The following is a 19,357-nucleotide window of genomic DNA, read 5'->3' as shown; positions in this document are numbered from 1 at the left end:
AAATGCGCATCTGGACACTACACCCGCCCACTCAGGTCAGAGTGTTGTCGTTGTCCGAAGGGAGAAGACGCCTGTTTGTGAGGACTTTCTATTGTCGACAGTAACACAAATGTCTGAATGTTGTGAGTGCATCGAAATATAAGCATTTCACTGTTGTATTCCGCGCATGTGACAAATAAACGTAATAAAATTAGATTTGATAGTTCAGACATACAGTACCAGTCAAACGTTGGACACACTCACTACTCATTCAAGGGCTTTTCTTAATTTGAACTATTTTCTACATTGTAGAATAATAATTAAGACATCACAACTATGAAATAACGCATATGGAATGTAGTAACCGAAAAAAGTAGTAGCCTACAAAGTGTGAAACAAATATATATTTTTTTTAAACGAGCTCCTTATAAGGAGGGAGGAGATGAGGTTACACATCCTGATTAAACGAACAGCTCTAAAACCACATGGAATCTGGGTTTAATGTGTACATCACTGGTTAGAGGACAGCTTGTGGTAAGCTCGCTACATTTTGAAGTGTTGCATTTTGATTCAAGTGGATCACCGACGAGATAAGTGTAACGCAACACTTTTTGTTAATCACATAAATAGTACTCTTTCATTTCAGAACCTGGATTTTTCGCCTGATGAGGCTAATATCCATATCATGATGAAATCAATAGATCAGGGGGCAAACGTTTAGGGTTCTACATTGTGACATTTTATTGATATCATGGAACAACTCCTTCGTGTATTTTCTGATGTCTAATCAGAGATCTTTTACCAGAGTATCTCTTCCCACATTGATCACAGCTATGAGATTTATCTCCTGTGTGTGTTCTCTGGTGTGCAGTCAGCTGGCTAGATGAAACAAAACTCTTCCCACATTGATCACAGCTATAACATTTCTCTCCTGTGTGTGTTCTCTGGTGTACAGTCAGCTGGCTAGATGAAACAAAACTCTTCCCACATTGATCACAGCTATAAGGTTTCTCTCCTGTGTGAATCCTTTGGTGTGTTTTCAGGCTGCTTGGAACATTAAAACGCTTCCCACAGTCAGTGCAGCTATAAGGTTTCTCTCCAGTGTGAATTCTCTGGTGTCTTTTCAGGCTGCTTAGATCAGTAAATCTCTTCCCACATTGATCACAGCTATAAGGTTTCTCTCCTGTATGGATTCTCTGATGTCTTTTGAGGTCTGCTGAAGAGGTGAATCTCTTCCCACAGTCAGAGCAGCGGTGAGATTTCTTCCCTGTGCGTTTCCGCTTCTGTTTCTTGAGATGTTCTGATGCAGAAAAACTCTCCTCTGCCTCTTCAGCTTCATGATGTTGTTGAGGCTCCCCAGAGGATCCACGATCGTCATGTCTCTCTCCTGTGTGAACAACAAAAACAAAGTCAGACAGAATTTTTTTTTTACACCTTAGTAGTAAAGTGGATGATTGTAGGCTAGAAATACGTTTTTAAAGTTGCTGAAATCCTAAGCGGTGTGCCAGACGACTTTGATCACCAATATAGGCCCCACTCTGTGTTTGCTAAAATTTCGCCACGAGGGCCGATGCACACACAATTTGGTTGCAGAAACTCTTCCCTGGTAATGAGGAAACCACTAGTTATGGATGTAGTACAGTGCCTTGCGAAAGTATTAGGCCCCCTTGAACTTTGCGACCTTTTGCCACATTTCAGGCTTCAAACATAAAGATATAAAACTGTATTTTTTGTGAAGAATCAACAACAAGTGGGACACAATCATGAAGTGGAACGACATTTATTGGATATTTCAAACTTTTTTAACAAATCAAAAACTGAAAAATTGGGCGTGCAAAATTATTCAGCCCCTTTACTTTCAGTGCAGCAAACTCTCTCCAGAAGTTCAGTGAGGATCTCTGAATGATCCAATGTTGACCTAAATGACTAATGATGATAAATACAATCCACCTGTGTGTAATCAAGTCTCCGTATAAATGCACCTGCACTGTGATAGTCTCAGAGGTCTGTTAAAAGCGCAGAGAGCATCATGAAGAACAAGGAACACACCAGGCAGGTGTGGCCAGGGCAATAAATCGCAATGTCCGTACTGTGAGACGACTAAGACAGCGCTACAAGGAGACAGGACAGACAGCTGATCGTCCTCGCAGTGGCAGACCACATGTGACAACACCTGCACAGGATCAGTACATCCGAACATCACACCTGCAGGACAGAACTGGCAAATCTGGTGCAGTCCATGAGGAGGAGATGCACTGCAGCCCTTAATGCAGCTGGTGGCCACACCAGATACCGAATGTCACTTTTGATTTTGACCCCCCCCTTTGTTCAGGGACACATTATTGCATTTCTGTTAGTCACATGTCTGTGGAACTTGTTCAGTTTATCTCTCAGTTGTTGAATCTTGTTATGTTCATACAAATATTTACGCATGTTAAGTTTGATGAAAATACACGCAGTTGACAGTGAGAGGACGTTTCTTTTTTTGCTGAGTTTAGTCCTTGTATCTTAACATCATTGTCTGTGGTTAATCTATATTCTATATCTAAATGAAAATTCTACCAATTTTAAAGTAACTTTTATTGCCATTGCCAACTATGTAAAAATAACCTACATAAAGCCAACACATAAAAACATTGCAGCCTGCAGTTAGAAAATATCCTATAAATCACATTGGTTACACATGGCCTGTCTGCTAGGAACTGGAAACATTGGCTACACATGGCCTGTCTGCTAGGAACTGGAAACATTGGCTACACATGGCCTGTCTGCTAGGAACTGGAAACATTGGCTACACATGGCCTGTCTGCTAGGAACTGGAAACATTGGCTACACATGGCCTGTCTGCTAGGAACTGGAAACATTGGCTACACATGGCCTGTCTGCTAGGAACTGGAAACATTGGCTACACATGGCCTGTCTGCTAGGAACTGGAAACATTGGCTACACATGGCCTGTCTGCTAGGAACTGGAAACATTGGCTACACATGGCCTGTCTGCTAGGAACAGGAAACATTGGCTACACATGGCCTGTCTGCTAGGAACTGGAAACATTGGCTACACATGGCCTGTCTGCTAGGAACTGGAAACATTGGCTACACATGGCCTGTCTGCTAGGAACTGGAAACATTGGCTTACACATGGCCTGTCTGCTAGGAACTGGAAACATTGGCTACACATGGCCTGTCTGCTAGGAACTGGAAACATTGGCTACACATGGCCTGTCTGCTAGGAACTGGAAACATTGGCTACACATGGCCTGTCTGCTAGGAACTGGAAACATTGGCTACACATGGCCTGTCTGCTAGGAACTGGAAACATTGGCTACACATGGCCTGTCTGCTAGGAACTGGAAACATTGGCTACACATGGCCTGTCTGCTAGGAACTGGAAACATTGGCTACACATGGCCTGTCTGCTAGGAACTGGAAACATTGGCTACACATGGCCTGTCTGCTAGGAACTGGAAACATTGGCTACACATGGCCTGTCTGCTAGGAACTGGAAACATTGGCTACACATGGCCTGTCTGCTAGGAACTGGAAACATTGGCTACACATGGCCTGTCTGCTAGGAACTGGAAACATTGGCTACACATGGCCTGTCTGCTAGGAACTGGAAACATTGGCTACACATGGCCTGTCTGCTAGGAACTGGAAACATTGGCTACACATGGCCTGTCTGCTAGGAACTGGAAACATTGGCTACACATGGCCTGTCTGCTAGGAACTGGAAACATTGGCTACACATGGCCTGTCTGCTAGGAACTGGAAACATTGGCTACACATGGCCTGTCTGCTAGGAACTGGAAACATTGGCTACACATGGCCTGTCTGCTAGGAACTGGAAACATTGGCTACACATGGCCTGTCTGCTAGGAACTGGAAACATTGGCTACACATGGCCTGTCTGCTAGGAACTGGAAACATTGGCTACACATGGCCTGTCTGCTAGGAACTGGAAACATTGGCTACACATGGCCTGTCTGCTAGGAACTGGAAACATTGGCTACACATGGCCTGTCTGCTAGGAACTGGAAACATTGGCTACACATGGCCTGTCTGCTAGGAACTGGAAACATTGGCTACACATGGCCTGTCTGCTAGGAACTGGAAACATTGGCTACACATGGCCTGTCTGCTAGGAACTGGAAACATTGGCTACACATGGCCTGTCTGCTAGGAACTGGAAACATTGGCTACACATGGCCTGTCTGCTAGGGTATGGGCGGGGGGGGGAGTACTGGAAACATTGGCTACACATGGCCTGTCTGCTAGGAACTGGAAACATTGGCTACACATGGCCTGTCTGCTAGGAACTGGAAACATTGGCTACACATGGCCTGTCTGCTAGGAACTGGAAACATTGGCTACACATGGCCTGTCTGCTAGGAACTGGAAACATTGGCTACACATGGCCTGTCTGCTAGGAACTGGAAACATTGGCTACACATGGCCTGTCTGCTAGGAACTGGAAACATTGGCTACACATGGCCTGTCTGCTAGGAACTGGAAACATTGGCTACACATGGCCTGTCTGCTAGGAACTGGAAACATTGGCTACACATGGCCTGTCTGCTAGGAACTGGAAACATTGGCTACACATGGCCTGTCTGCTAGGAACTGGAAACATTGGCTACACATGGCCTGTCTGCTAGGAACTGGAAACATTGGCTACACATGGCCTGTCTGCTAGGAACTGGAAACATTGGCTACACATGGCCTGTCTGCTAGGAACTGGAAACATTGGCTACACATGGCCTGTCTGCTAGGAACTGGAAACATTGGCTACACATGGCCTGTCTGCTAGGAACTGGAAACATTGGCTACACATGGCCTGTCTGCTAGGAACTGGAAACATTGGCTACACATGGCCTGTCTGCTAGGAACTGGAAACATTGGCTACACATGGCCTGTCTGCTAGGAACTGGAAACATTGGCTACACATGGCCTGTCTGCTAGGAACTGGAAACATTGGCTACACATGGCCTGTCTGCTAGGAACTGGAAACATTGGCTACACATGGCCTGTCTGCTAGGAACTGGAAACATTGGCTACACATGGCCTGTCTGCTAGGAACTGGAAACATTGGCTACACATGGCCTGTCTGCTAGGAACTGGAAACATTGGCTACACATGGCCTGTCTGCTAGGAACTGGAAACATTGGCTACACATGGCCTGTCTGCTAGGAACTGGAAACATTGGCTACACATGGCCTGTCTGCTAGGAACTGGAAACATTGGCTACACATGGCCTGTCTGCTAGGAACTGGAAACATTGGCTACACATGGCCTGTCTGCTAGGAACTGGAAACATTGGCTACACATGGCCTGTCTGCTAGGAACTGGAAACATTGGCTACACATGGCCTGTCTGCTAGGAACTGGAAACATTGGCTACACATGGCCTGTCTGCTAGGAACTGGAAACATTGGCTACACATGGCCTGTCTGCTAGGAACTGGAAACATTGGCTACACATGGCCTGTCTGCTAGGAACTGGAAACATTGGCTACACATGGCCTGTCTGCTAGGAACTGGAAACATTGGCTACACATGGCCTGTCTGCTAGGAACTGGAAACATTGGCTACACATGGCCTGTCTGCTAGGAACTGGAAACATTGGCTACACATGGCCTGTCTGCTAGGAACTGGAAACATTGGCTACACATGGCCTGTCTGCTAGGAACTGGAAACATTGGCTACACATGGCCTGTCTGCTAGGAACTGGAAACATTGGCTACACATGGCCTGTCTGCTAGGAACTGGAAACATTGGCTACACATGGCCTGTCTGCTAGGAACTGGAAACATTGGCTACACATGGCCTGTCTGCTAGGAACTGGAAACATTGGCTACACATGGCCTGTCTGCTAGGAACTGGAAACATTGGCTACACATGGCCTGTCTGCTAGGAACTGGAAACATTGGCTACACATGGCCTGTCTGCTAGGAACTGGAAACATTGGCTACACATGGCCTGTCTGCTAGGAACTGGAAACATTGGCTACACATGGCCTGTCTGCTAGGAACTGGAAACATTGGCTACACATGGCCTGTCTGCTAGGAACTGGAAACATTGGCTACACATGGCCTGTCTGCTAGGAACTGGAAACATGGCTACACATGGCCTGTCTGCTAGGAACTGGAAACATTGGCTACACATGGCCTGTCTGCTAGGAACTGGAAACATTGGCTACACATGGCCTGTCTGCTAGGAACTGGAAACATTGGCTACACATGGCCTGTCTGCTAGGAACTGGAAACATTGGCTACACATGGCCTGTCTGCTAGGAACTGGAAACATTGGCTACACATGGCCTGTCTGCTAGGAACTGGAAACATTGGCTACACATGGCCTGTCTGCTAGGAACTGGAAACATTGGCTACACATGGCCTGTCTGCTAGGAACTGGAAACATTGGCTACACATGGCCTGTCTGCTAGGAACTGGAAACATTGGCTACACATGGCCTGTCTGCTAGGAACTGGAAACATTGGCTACACATGGCCTGTCTGCTAGGAACTGGAAACATTGGCTACACATGGCCTGTCTGCTAGGAACTGGAAACATTGGCTACACATGGCCTGTCTGCTAGGAACTGGAAACATTGGCTACACATGGCCTGTCTGCTAGGAACTGGAAACATTGGCTACACATGGCCTGTCTGCTAGGAACTGGAAACATTGGCTACACATGGCCTGTCTGCTAGGAACTGGAAACATTGGCTACACATGGCCTGTCTGCTAGGAACTGGAAACATTGGCTACACATGGCCTGTCTGCTAGGAACTGGAAACATTGGCTACACATGGCCTGTCTGCTAGGAACTGGAAACATTGGCTACACATGGCCTGTCTGCTAGGAACTGGAAACATTGGCTACACATGGCCTGTCTGCTAGGAACTGGAAACATTGGCTACACATGGCCTGTCTGCTAGGAACTGGAAACATTGGCTACACATGGCCTGTCTGCTAGGAACTGGAAACATTGGCTACACATGGCCTGTCTGCTAGGAACTGGAAACATTGGCTACACATGGCCTGTCTGCTAGGAACTGGAAACATTGGCTACACATGGCCTGTCTGCTAGGAACTGGAAACATTGGCTACACATGGCCTGTCTGCTAGGAACTGGAAACATTGTATCAACTATGTATTAACTTGGTTTGGCCCAGAAAAACTAGGTTGTCCCTTTAAAAATAAAAATCACCCAATCTGCAGTTCAACCAATAACAAAGCTGTAATTACACCATTATTTTGGTAATAAGATGGATGGGGCTGGAGAAATGTAACTACTCTCAAATTCAGACAGACCTATGGATGCAAGGACTGACCATCCATGATATGAACATTATAGTTTTAACCATGTTGAGGCTATACAGTGTTGATTTAAATTGTTTTTAATCATTGGATAAAAAAAAGAAGTTTATTTTGGGTTCTGATGGGGTACAACAGTTGAACTAAGCTCATGAGGCATGTGTTATATTCTTCAAGAATCAATGGTTATAAATAAAGATTTTAAAAGTCAAAATATGGATGTTGTAATTACAGATTACATACAGTGCACTTGGAAAGTATTCAGACCCCTTCACTTTCTCCACATTTTGTTACATTACATCCTTATTCTAAAATGGATTAAATTAAATGTTTTCCTCATTAATCTACACACAATACACTATAATGATAACATTAAAAAAAAAATGTTTGCACATTTATTAAAATAAAAAACATGAATACCTTATTTACATAAGTATTTAGACCCTAAATTGAGATCAGGTGCATCCTGTTTCCTGACTCTCAGACCATGAGAAACAAGATTCTCTGGTCTGTTGAAACATAGATTAAACTCTTTGGCCTGAATGACGAGCATCACGTCTGGCACCATCCCTATGGTGGCAGGGACTGGAGGACTAGTCAGGCTTGAGGGAACTAGTCAGCATTGAGGGTAAGATGAACAGAGCAAGTACAGAGAGATCCTTGATGAAAATCTGCTCCAGAGCGCTCAGAACCTCAGACTGGGGTGAAGGTTCACCTTCCAACAGGACAACGACTCTAAGCACACAGCCAAGACAACGCAGGAGTGGCTTCAGGACAACGACTCTGAATACTTTTTTCTATGCAGAGAACAATGGGAGACAGTCCCCAAAGTGTGCCAAGCTTGTAGTGTCATACCCAAGAAGCCTGAAGGCTGTAATTGCTGCCATAAAAGTACTGAGGAAAGGGTCTGAATACTTAAATGTGATTTCAGTTGTTGTTTTTTTCCCAAATTTTCTAAAAATCTGTTTTTCTTTTGTCATTGTGTATATATATATATATTTAAACCGTTTTAAAATAAGGCTGTAACATAACATAACGAGGGAAAAGCCAATGGGTCTGAATCATTTTAACGTCCAAATACGGATGAGGCAATTGTAGATTTACTCATTCATAGCCACACATCAGTTCAACAACTGCAGAGTTTGTGCCTCTGTATTTAAGACAGTACTTACTAGTGTTAATCAGGGACCGGTTTCCCAAAACCATTTTATGGCTAAGTTCATCGTTACCATTGGATGCCTTAAGATGCGTTTGGGAAACCGGGCCAAGATATCCAGTTCCTTCATCTTCTTCCTCCACCTTTCTGGAAGTGACAGTCATCTCCCCCTCCTCCTCTTTCACTCCAAAAACTGCATCCTCCTCTTTCCCCTCCTCTTCTTTTACTGTAACATCTTCCTCCTCTTTCACTCTGAACGCGTCTTCCTCTTCTTTCACTGAAACGTCTTTCTCTTCTTCCACTGAAACGTCTTTCTCTTCTTCTTTCACGGTAACAGCCTCCTCTTCTTTCTCCTCTTTTACGACAACGTTCAGCCACATATCCTCTTTCTCCGTCCAGCAGACCTCCTCTTCTTTATCAGGAGGAGAGTAGCTTAGTGAACTCATGGTCATGGATGTTAGCTAGCTAGGCTAATGAATGAGCAGCAATCTAAATTGCCATGAGCAGACCAATAACATCGTAAATATTACATTAAATCGGATAACTAACTAGACGACAGAAGTGTGTTTAAAACACAGTGGCTAACATACACTAAAGCGTCTAAAGAGCTTTATTGGTTCGTTTATTTTGTCTATCAAGCTACCGAGGTATCTGACCAACTGTTGCTGCTTTTGAAAGAAGCGTTCCGTCCACTAGATTATACGTCACACCAACAGCATCGCCTTAAATTCCCAGACAGCCATCTGCTGACTGGAGTGGTAACGCAGTTGAGTAAAATGTCGAGTTTATATTCAGACAAAAAGTTAATCGATAGGAAGCATGAGTTTTTACCCACCAATGTAACAACACAGTGTGGTTAAAGACTTAGTAACGTAGAAGCAGTCACAATCTGGTTACCTATATGTGCAAACTGTTGTTTTCTCGAGAGCGGTTTGCGGCACAGTCGATAGCGCGCTCGGGCTAGAAGGTCGAGGGTTTGAGACCTGCGTCCTGTTGTTTCATTACACTACATATTTATTAACTTCCGATATCTTCTAAACTACATACAAGACACAACGTCATATTGATCTACTATATATAAACAGTAAATTTGATTTACTCTGTGCTACCAAGTTTGTATGCTAACGTTTTACATGCTGACTCGTTTGTCACGAGCATGTTCATTTTGTCCATCCAGACTCGATCAGCAGTTTGAAATATCAAAATGAACCAACTATATTAAATTGTGGGACTGGTCGAAAAACATTAAACATTCATGGCAATTTAGATAGCTTGCTGTTGCTAGCTCAATTGTCCTGGGATATAAACATGGAGTTGTTATTTTACCTGAAATTCACAATGTCCTCTACTCTGACAATAAATGCACAGATAAAACGGTAAACCGAGTTTGTATCTAGTAATCCTACTTCAGGCTTCTTCTTCTGCGTCAAATACTAAATGTTCAGTGAATGTTAGGTGGTTTACATAATTAACTTACTAACCTTCTAAAAGTTGACCGCCAAAATCTTACCAAACCATTCATTATTCTACTAACTATGCTCACCAATGTAGCTGACCGATGTAGAGAGTGACAAGTGCCTTAGCAGAATGTTTTTTTTGTGATGGGGTAATGCAGTTTAAACATTTGAGGCATTTATAAGTAAATAATAAAAAATAAATTGCAGTTGAAGTCAGAAGTTTACATGCACTTAGGTTGGAGTCATTAAAACAAATTTTTCAACCACTCCACAAATGTCTTGCTCACAAACTATAGTTTTTGGCAAGTCAGTTAGGACATCTACTTTGTGCATGACACGTAATTGTTCCAACAATTCTTTACAGACAGATTATTTCACTTGTAATTCCCTGTATCACAATTCCAGTGGGTCAGAAGTTTACATACACTAAATTGACTGTGCCTTTAAACAGCTTGGAAAATTCCAGAAAATTATGTCATATTTTAGAAGCCTCTGATAGGCTAATTGACATAATGTGAGTCAGGAGTCAGGAGTCAGGAGGTGTACCTGTGGATGTATTTCAAGGCCTACCTTCAAACTCAGTGCTTCTTTGCTTGACATCATGGGAAAATCAAAAGAAATCAGCCAAGACCTCAGAAAAAAGATTGTAGACCTCCACAAGTCTGGTTCATCCTTGGGAACAATTTCCAAACGCCTGAAGGTACCACGTTCATCTGTACAAACAATAGTCCACAAGTATAAACACCATGGAACCATGCAGCTGTCATACCGCTCAGGAAGGAGAACGCGTTCTGTCTCCTAGAGATGAACGTACTTTGGTGTGAAAAGTGCAAATCATTCCCAGAACAACATCAAAAGACCTAGTGAAGATGCTGGAGGAAACAGGTATAAAATAATCTATATCCACAGTAAAACAAGTTCTATATCAAATCAAATTTATTTATATAGCCCTTTGTACATCAGCTGATATCTCAAAGTGCTGTACAGAAACCCAGCCTAAAACCCCAAACAGCAAGCAATGCAGGTGTAGAAGCACGGTGGCTAGGAAAAACTCCCTAGAAAGGCCAATACCTAGGAAGAAACCTAGAGAGGAACCAGGCTATGTGGGGTGGCCAGTCCTCTTCTGGCTGTGCCGGGTGGAGATTATAACAGAACATGGCCAAGATGTTCAAATGTTCATAAATGACCAGCATGGTCGAATAATAATAAGGCAGAACAGTTGAAACTGGAGCAGCAGCACAGTCAGGTGGAAGTTGAAACTGGAGCAGCAGCATGGCCAGGTGGACTGGGGACAGCAAGGAGTCATCATGTCAGGTAGTCCTGGGGCATGGTCCTAGGGCTCAGGTCAGTTGAAACTGGAACAGCAGCATGGCCAGGTGGACTGGGGACAGCAAGGAGTCATCATGTCAGGTAGTCCTGGGGCATGGTCCTAGGGCTCAGGTCCTCCGAGAGAGAGAAAGAAAGAGAGAAGGAGAGAATTAGAGAACGCACACTTAGATTCACACAGGACACCGAATAGGACAGGAGAAGTACTCCAGATATAACAAACTGACCCCAGCCCCCCGACACATAAACTACTGCAGCATAAATACTGGAGGCTGAGACAGGAGGGGTCAGGAGACACTGTGGCCCCATCCGAGGACACCCCCGGACAGGGCCAAACAGGACATAACCTGAAAGGCCGCTCGACAAGGAAGAAGCCACTGCTCCAAAACCGCCATAAAAAAGCCAGACTATGGTTTGCAACTGCACATGGGGACACAGATTGTACTTTTTGGAGAAATGTCCTCTGGTCTGATGAAACAAATATAGAACTGTTTGGTCATAATGACCATCGTTATGTTTGGAGGAAAAAGGGGGAGGCTTGCAAGCTGAAGAACACCATCCCAACCTTGAAGCACGGGGGTGGAAGCATCATGTTGTGGGGGTGCTTTGCTGCAGGAGGACTGGTGCACTTCACAAAATAGATGGCATCGCGAGGAAGGAAAATTATGTGGATATATTGAAGCAACATCTCAAGACATCAGTCAGGAAGTTAAACCTTGATCGCAAAAGGGTCTTCCAAATGGACGGTGACCCCAAGCATACTTCCAAAGTTGTGGTAAAATGGCTTAAGACAACAAAGTGAAGGTGTTGGAGTGGCCATCACAAAGCCCTTACCTCAATTTTCTCAACAGAACCGAAAAAGCATGTGTGAGCATGGAGGCCTACAAACCTGACTCAGTTACACCAGCTCTGTCAGGAGGAATAGGCCAAAATTCACCCAACTTATTGTGGGAAGCTTGTGAAGGCTATCTGAAACGTTTGACCCAAGTTAAACAATTTAAAGGCAATGCTACCAAATACTAATTGAGTGTATGTAAACTTCTGATCCACTGGGAGCATGTTGGTACCCTCTTCAGATCTGTGCCTCGACACAATCCTGTCTCAGAGCTCTACAGACGATTCCTTCTACCTCATGGCTTGGTTTTTTGCTCTGACATGCACTCTCAACTGTGGCATCTTATATAGACAGGTGTTGTGCCTTTCCAAATCATTTCCAATCAATTGACTTTACCACAGGTGGATTCCAATTAAGTTGTAGAAACATCTCAAGGATGATCAATAGAAACAAGATGCACCTGAGCTCAATTTCAGGTCTCTTAGAAAAGGGTCTGAATACTTATGTAAATACGTTTTTTCTGTTTTTTATTTTTAATACATTTGCACACATTTCTAGAACATGTTTTCACTTTGTCATTATGGGGTATTGTGATGTCATTATGGGGTATTGTGATGTCATTATGGGATATTGTGATGTTATTATGGGGTATTGTGTGTAGATTGATGAGGAAAACGTTTTATTAAATCAAATTTAGAATAAGGCTGTAACGTAACAAAATATGGAAAAAGTGAAGGGGTCTGAATACTTTCCGAATGCACTGCAGGTCTCTCCATTAATGGGAGATGGACATTTAAACTGATCAACGCTCTCTTTATATAACTGACTGATTGATCCATTCACCTTCCATCCTGAAAGGAATTTGATCATATCTGTACATTACAGCAACACCTGTAATTACAAAAGCACAATGATGAATATAAGGTAAGGTCTGAGACAAGGTAGGCATTAGGGTTAGCAGTTAGCCATTAGGGTTAGCAGTGTGGTTAAGGTTATAGATTTGATGACTGTGGTACTAAGTTGAACCTCTCGAGGAGAAAGTCATCTAAAAGTAATCAGATTACATTAGTTAGTTTGGGGAATCCAACAGTTATGTTACTGATGACACTTTTAGACAGGTAACTAGTAACTAACAGATTACATTTAGAAAGTAACCTACCCAACCCTGGATACAGTATAAAGGTCTCTCCATGGGTGGGAGACAGACATTTAAGATGATCAACACCCTCTTTATATTACTGACTTGTTGACTGATTGATCCATTCATCCTTCCATCCCTCCTCAGCCTTCCTCTCCTCTGAAGACCCAGTGAGGATGGAGCTCAGTCAGAGAGCTGTTGAGGGACTGGTTAGGAAGAACACATCCACAGCCAGAGAGGTGAGAGGTCATACACGGTTTAGATGGTAAATATTTATGTCCCCTTGGGAATACAGATATGCATCTGTTGGTCACAGATACTCTGGCAATTCCGAACACAATGCCCATTCTGGCAGATCTAAACCTAATGCAGCACATCGTGATTTTTGTGCATCCAGACCTAATGCAGCTTGGAATGATCAGATGACAGAAGTCACATTTAGGTGCCAGGTGTAACTGAGGCCGTAGATGCTCCATATCCATTACTTTGAGAGTTTTATATAATATTACTAAATATATTTCTTTCTGTGTTGCAGGGGCAGTCAAGAAATGGAACGGCAAGGCCACAGAACATGACATAAGCAGAGCTGTGGGAGACCACCTCAAGCCCCTGGTAGAGTCGGGGGTGGTGTTTACCTCTCCACCACGCCTTCAGCAGGCTGGAAAAGTGGGATTTGTTTTGTAATATATTCAAATCAAATCAAGCTTTATTTATACAGCACATTTCAGACACAATGCAACACAATGGATTCACAGGAAAAAAACAATGAATAAAAACAATGACAATAAAAGATAAAGATAAATATTTCCAACACAACAAACAGAAAAAAAATGAGAATAAAAACTGAAAGACTAATGAACATTCTAAGGAAAAGACATTGATTAAAATAGTAAGAATAGGATGTAATATCCAACCAGAAATATAAACTAGTTTTACTACATTGTTAGTAAACAATATAATTGTACCAATAAAAACTCAGTTATTTATCATAATTGAAAAAAAAAACTAAATATTTTTAACTACAATGTAGTTTTCTTTTCATAACGCAAACACTTTTTGGCTAATCACATAAATAGTTCATCTTTCATTTCAATCCACAGCTGAAATCAAACAAACATTTAGGGTTTCTTCATTATGACATCATTACCCTACTCCTATTGCATTGTGACATTTTTTTCATTGATATGACGTATTCTCTGGTGCAAAGTCAACTCTCTAGATTCAGTAAAACTCTTCTCACATTGAACAACTCCTTCATGTATGTATTTTCTGATGTTTAATCAGAGATCTTTTATCAGAGTATCTCTTGTCACATTGATCACAGCTATGAGGTTTCTCTCCTGTGTGTGTTCTCTGGTGTGATTTTAAAAGTCCTGACGAAACAAAACTCTTTCCGCAGTCAGAGCATTGGTAAGGTTTCTCTCCTGTGTGTATTCTCTGGTGTACTATCAGGCTGCTTAAGTGCCTAAAACTCCTCCCACATAGATGACAGCTATAAGGTTTCTGTCCTGTGTGGGTTCTCTGGTGTGATTTTAAATGTCCTGACAAAACAAAACACTTCCCACAATCAGAGCAGCTATAAGGTTTTTCTCTTCTATGGATTCTCTGATGTATTTTTAGGGTTGCTAAAGAGGTGCAACTCTTCCCACAATTAGAGCAGCAGTGAGGTTTCTCTCCAATGTGTTTTTTTCTGGTGTACTTTTAGTGAATCTGATCTTGAGTAAGTCTTCCCACAGTCAGAGCAGTGGTGAGACTTCTTCCCTGTGTGAATTCTCTGGTGTGCCTTCAGTGAATCTGATCTTGAGTAACTCTTCCCACAGACAGAGCAGCGGTGAGATTTCTTCCCTGTGGGTTTCCGCTGGTGTTTCTTGAGGTGTTCTGATGTGGAGAGACTCTTCTCTGCCTCGTCAGCTTCATGATGTTTGTGAGGCTCCCCAGAGAATCCACAAGAGTCACGTCTCTCTCCTGTGTGAACAACAAAGTCAGACAGATGGTTAATGGCCACAACAACAGAAATCCACTGTTTATTTTAGCTAAAAAGGTGATCCCCATGATGTCGTACAACAATTTACATCCTTAATGAATGTTTAAATGCTTTTACAAACGTATTTGACAATTATCTTAAAAAGACAGTCAAGTGAGCAACAACAGACTTATTTTGTATTATTGTTTCCACAGTAGTATAGTGGATGATTCCAGGCTATAAATACATTATTACAGTTGCTGAAACCAGAAGCAGTGTGTCAGATATCTTTTCGTCTTTTATTATTTAGAAAAGGAATACTTTCACCAAATTGTCTAAATGGATTCTCTGAACATTATATCACCAGGTTCCCCCATTAGGCAAACCATTAACAGTATATATCTCACCAAGTTCCCCCATTAGGCAAACTATTAACGGTATTTATCTCACCAGGTTCCCCCATTAGGCAAACTATTAACGGTATTTATCTCACCAGGTTCCCCCATTAGGCAAACCATTAACAGTATATATCTCACCAAGTTCCCCCATTAGGCAAACCATTAACAGTATTTATATCACCAAGTTCCCCCAAACCATTAACAGTATTTATCTCACCAAGTTCCCCCATTAGGAAAACCATTAACAGTATTTATCTCACCAGGTTCCCCCCCATTAGGCAAACCATTAACAGTATATATCTCACCAGGTTCCCCCATTAGGCAAACCATTATCATTACTACATTGTCTATTGCTGTATATCTTCAGTGCTGCTCTTTGTTCACGCCCATTTATCATCCTTCACACCCTCTAGAGCCTTAGACCCGCCCATCTCTTAAAGAATTCACATTGGAACATGAGAATGTGGCCATGTGATAAAGCAGTGAGGCATAAAAAAACAAAGATGTCAACAATAAAATACTTCATTAACTTCAAGTACGAAAGGTAGTAGATTACAATTATGAAAAATCTAAAAAACGAAGGTCAAACCAATATCTAGACTGAGGCCTTTATCATCAGATCCTTTGAGTAACTCTGGTTCAGGTTATTAAATGAACAAATTCATCTAGTCTGAGAGCATATTTCTGTCCTGCCCTTTGGACCAGGACATGTTTTTCATTGCAAAAGTCATGATCTTCTCCCCAAAAAATATATTTGCCGGGTCGTGTCCAGTCCCGGGGGGATGTTTTCACCTCTCTGGGACGAAGGACGTCAACATCGAACAGCAGCTGAAACCTGGTTCCATCTGAGTGAAAGCTCCTTGGTCACAACAACACCAGGCTCTAGACCATTCAAACTGTAACCTGGTTCAAAACAACACCAGGCTCCAGACCATTCAAACTGTAACCTGGTTCAAAACAACACCAGGCTCCAGACCATTCAAACTGTAACCTGGTTCAAAACAACACCAGGCTCCAGACCATTCAAACTGTAGATAGATGTAAAATATATGAATCTAGCTAGCCAGCTAGTTGAACATGCAAATAAACTACCTCAATCTATAACCCAGTAGCGAGCTATCTAGCTATCATTTAATAATGTCTAGCTATCTAACTATCATTTAATAATGTCTAGCTATCTAACTATCATTTAATAATGTCTAGCCAGCCAGCCATCTTAGCATGTGTCCCAATCAAAACCAAACATTAACACCACACATCAGTTCAACAACTGCAGAGTTTGTGCCTCTGTATTTAAGACAGTACTTACTAGTGTTAATCAGGGAACGGTTTCTCAAAACCATTTCACGGTTAAGTTCATCGTTAGAACCATTGGATGCCTTAAGATGACTTTGGGAAACCGGGCCCAGATATCCAGTTTCCTCCTCTTCCTCCTCCTCCTCTTTTTTCGATGTAACAGTCATCTCCCTCTCCTCCTCTTTCACTCCAAAAACTGCATCCTCCTCTTCTTTTACTGTAACATCCTCCTCCTCTTTCACTCTGAACGAGTCTTCCTCTTCTTTCACTGAAACGTCTTTCTCTTCTTCTTTCACTGTAGCAGCCTCGCCCTCTACTTGTTTTTCTATTGTAACATCTTTCTCTTCCTCTTTCACCAGAGCTTCTTCCTCCGTCCAGCAGACCTCCTCTTCTTTTACAGGAGGAGAGTAGCTTAGTGAACTCATGGTCGGGGATATTAGCTAGCTAGGCTAATGCTAACTTAATAAAACTTAACTTAACTAGATGACCAATAACAACACCGTAAATATGAAATTAAATCGGATAACTTAGTAGACGACAGAAGTGTGTTTAAAACACAGTGTTAAATATACACTAAAGCGACTAAAGAGCTTTATTGGTTCGTCTATTTTGTCTATCAAGCTACGGAGGTGTCTGACGAACTGTTGCTGCTTTTGAAAGAAGCGTTCCGTCCACTAGATTATACGTCACACAGCAGCATAACCTTAAATTCCCAGACCGCCATCTGCTGACTGGAGTGGGTAACGCAGATGAGTAAAATCGATCTATATTATTTTCAGATAACAAGTTGAAAATTTGGCAAAACGTCATGTCTTCAAAACGTAGTCCACTCTATTTTGTTACAGATTCTAGTTATGGAAACAAAAAAACTGTATTGAGATCAAACGATTCATTGATGGGAAAATCAGCAGAATGTCGGCCAGAATCCATCTTGCTCTATCTTCTACCACTGGGCTTCCTCTCATCACCACATTTGGTTGTGAGTGAAAACCGTCAACCGGATGCCTCACATTTATACGTCAGGTGCAACATCTGGCTCATTGTTCTGTTTAGATTCGATATTTAGATTTGTTTAACACCTTTTGGTTACTACATGATTCCATGTGTTATTTCATAGTTTTGATGTCTTCACTATTATTCTACAATGTAGAAAATTGTCTAAATAAAGAAAACCCTGGAATGAGTGGTGTCCAAACCTTTGACTGGTACTGAATGTAAAGGTGATAAAGTTTAAAACATGTTTTTTTTAATATAAATTTGCAAAACAATCTACAAATCAGTTTTTTCTTTGTCATTGTCATGTGGTATTGTGTGTAGATTGATGAGGATTTAATTTTGTTTGTTTAATATAAGTCTGTAACAAAACAAAAAGTGGAACAAGTCAAGGGGTCTGAATACTTTCAGAAGGCACTGTCCAAAGAAAAGTAGCACATATTAGAACGTATTCTCAGTCTCCAACGGTGCATCTCTGAGCTAAGGTTAACTCAATCATTTAATGCTAAGACATCAATATTAGCTCCTTGTTCCTCAGCCTTAATAATAGTTGCATAATGGTAAACCTAGACACTGGCATCTTATAGTATTCTGAGTGGTGACGATAGGCTCACAACCTTGGCTATACCCACTGGATTCTATTACGGGCCCTATAGCGTTCACATGGTAATGGAGTCAGATTGAGGATTGTAGTTTATTATTATTCAACATCATTATTACACTGCAAAATGGAGACCCCTCATCCTCAGTCGATGGGGATTTCCACCAACCTACATAATGGTTGGATCATTTCCACCAATCTACACAATGGTTGGATCATTTCTACCAACCTACATAATGGTTGGATCATTTCCTCCAACCTACATAATGGTTGGATCATTTCCACCAACCTACATAATGGTTGGATCATTTCCACCAACCTACATAATGGTTGGATCATTTCTACCAACCTACATATTGGTTGGATCATTTCCTCCAACCTACATAATGGTTAGATCATTTCCACCAACCTACATAATGGTTGGATCATTTCTACCAACCTACATAATGGTTGGATCATTTCCTCCAACCTACATAATGGTTGGATCATTTCCACCAACCTCCATAATGGTTGGATCATTTCCACCAACCTACATAATGATTGGATAATTTCTACCAACCTACATAATGGTAGGATTATTTCCACCAACCTACATAATGGTTGGATCATTTCCACCAACCTACATAATGGTTGGATCATTTCCAAACTAAATGGTGACTCATCCAGTCGATGGGGATTTGTACACTGCTCAAAAAAATAAAGGGAACACTAAAATAACACATCCTAGATCTGAATGAATGAAATATTCTTATTAAATACTTTTTTCTTTATATAGTTGAATGTGCTGACAACAAAATCACACATTATCAATGGAAATCAAATTTATCAACCCATGGAGGTCTGGATTTGGAGTCACATTAAAAATGAAAGTGGAAAACCACACTACAGGCGGATCCAACT

The 19,357-nt window shown here is 42.1% G+C and overlaps 2 protein-coding genes across 2 annotated transcripts; both read right to left on the bottom strand.

Moving 5' to 3' along the window:
- Window positions 1–511: 511 nt before the first annotated feature.
- LOC116371426 (oocyte zinc finger protein XlCOF19-like) lies at window positions 512–10,042 on the bottom strand. The gene is made up of 3 exons (XM_031820291.1): window positions 9,994–10,042; window positions 8,467–8,862; window positions 512–1,366 (listed from the first exon to the last, which is right to left on the bottom strand). The coding sequence occupies exons 2-3, from the start codon at window positions 8,828–8,830 to the stop codon at window positions 729–731; spliced, it is 1,002 nt and encodes a 333-aa protein (XP_031676151.1). The 5' UTR covers window positions 8,831–8,862; window positions 9,994–10,042; the 3' UTR covers window positions 512–728.
- A 3,852-nt stretch (window positions 10,043–13,894) lies between these two features.
- On the bottom strand, window positions 13,895–17,530 carry LOC116371429 (zinc finger protein 391-like). Its single transcript, XM_031820295.1, has 2 exons — window positions 16,877–17,530; window positions 13,895–15,171 (listed from the first exon to the last, which is right to left on the bottom strand). The coding sequence occupies exons 1-2, from the start codon at window positions 17,286–17,288 to the stop codon at window positions 14,858–14,860; spliced, it is 726 nt and encodes a 241-aa protein (XP_031676155.1). The 5' UTR covers window positions 17,289–17,530; the 3' UTR covers window positions 13,895–14,857.
- Window positions 17,531–19,357: the final 1,827 nt, after the last annotated feature.

This window comes from Oncorhynchus kisutch, unplaced genomic scaffold (assembly GCF_002021735.2).
Source record: "Oncorhynchus kisutch isolate 150728-3 unplaced genomic scaffold, Okis_V2 scaffold3219, whole genome shotgun sequence".
NCBI lineage: Eukaryota > Metazoa > Chordata > Actinopteri > Salmoniformes > Salmonidae > Oncorhynchus > Oncorhynchus kisutch.
Note: the sequence above shows the minus strand (reverse complement) of the source record. Positions and strands in the feature narration are given on the sequence as shown.

Excerpts from the sequence above, each read along its gene's own strand:
- LOC116371426 (XM_031820291.1), bottom strand. The coding sequence starts at position 8,830 with ATGTGGCTGAACGTTGTCGTAAAAGAGGAGAAAGAAGAGGAGGCTGTT. Across the intron at positions 1,367-8,466 it reads CCGGTCCCTGATTAACACTA|GAGAGAGACATGACGATCGT; the intron begins GTAAGTACTGTC and ends TTGTTCACACAG.
- LOC116371429 (XM_031820295.1), bottom strand. The coding sequence starts at position 17,288 with ATGAGTTCACTAAGCTACTCTCCTCCTGTAAAAGAAGAGGAGGTCTGC. Across the intron at positions 15,172-16,876 it reads CCGTTCCCTGATTAACACTA|GAGAGAGACGTGACTCTTGT; the intron begins GTAAGTACTGTC and ends TTGTTCACACAG.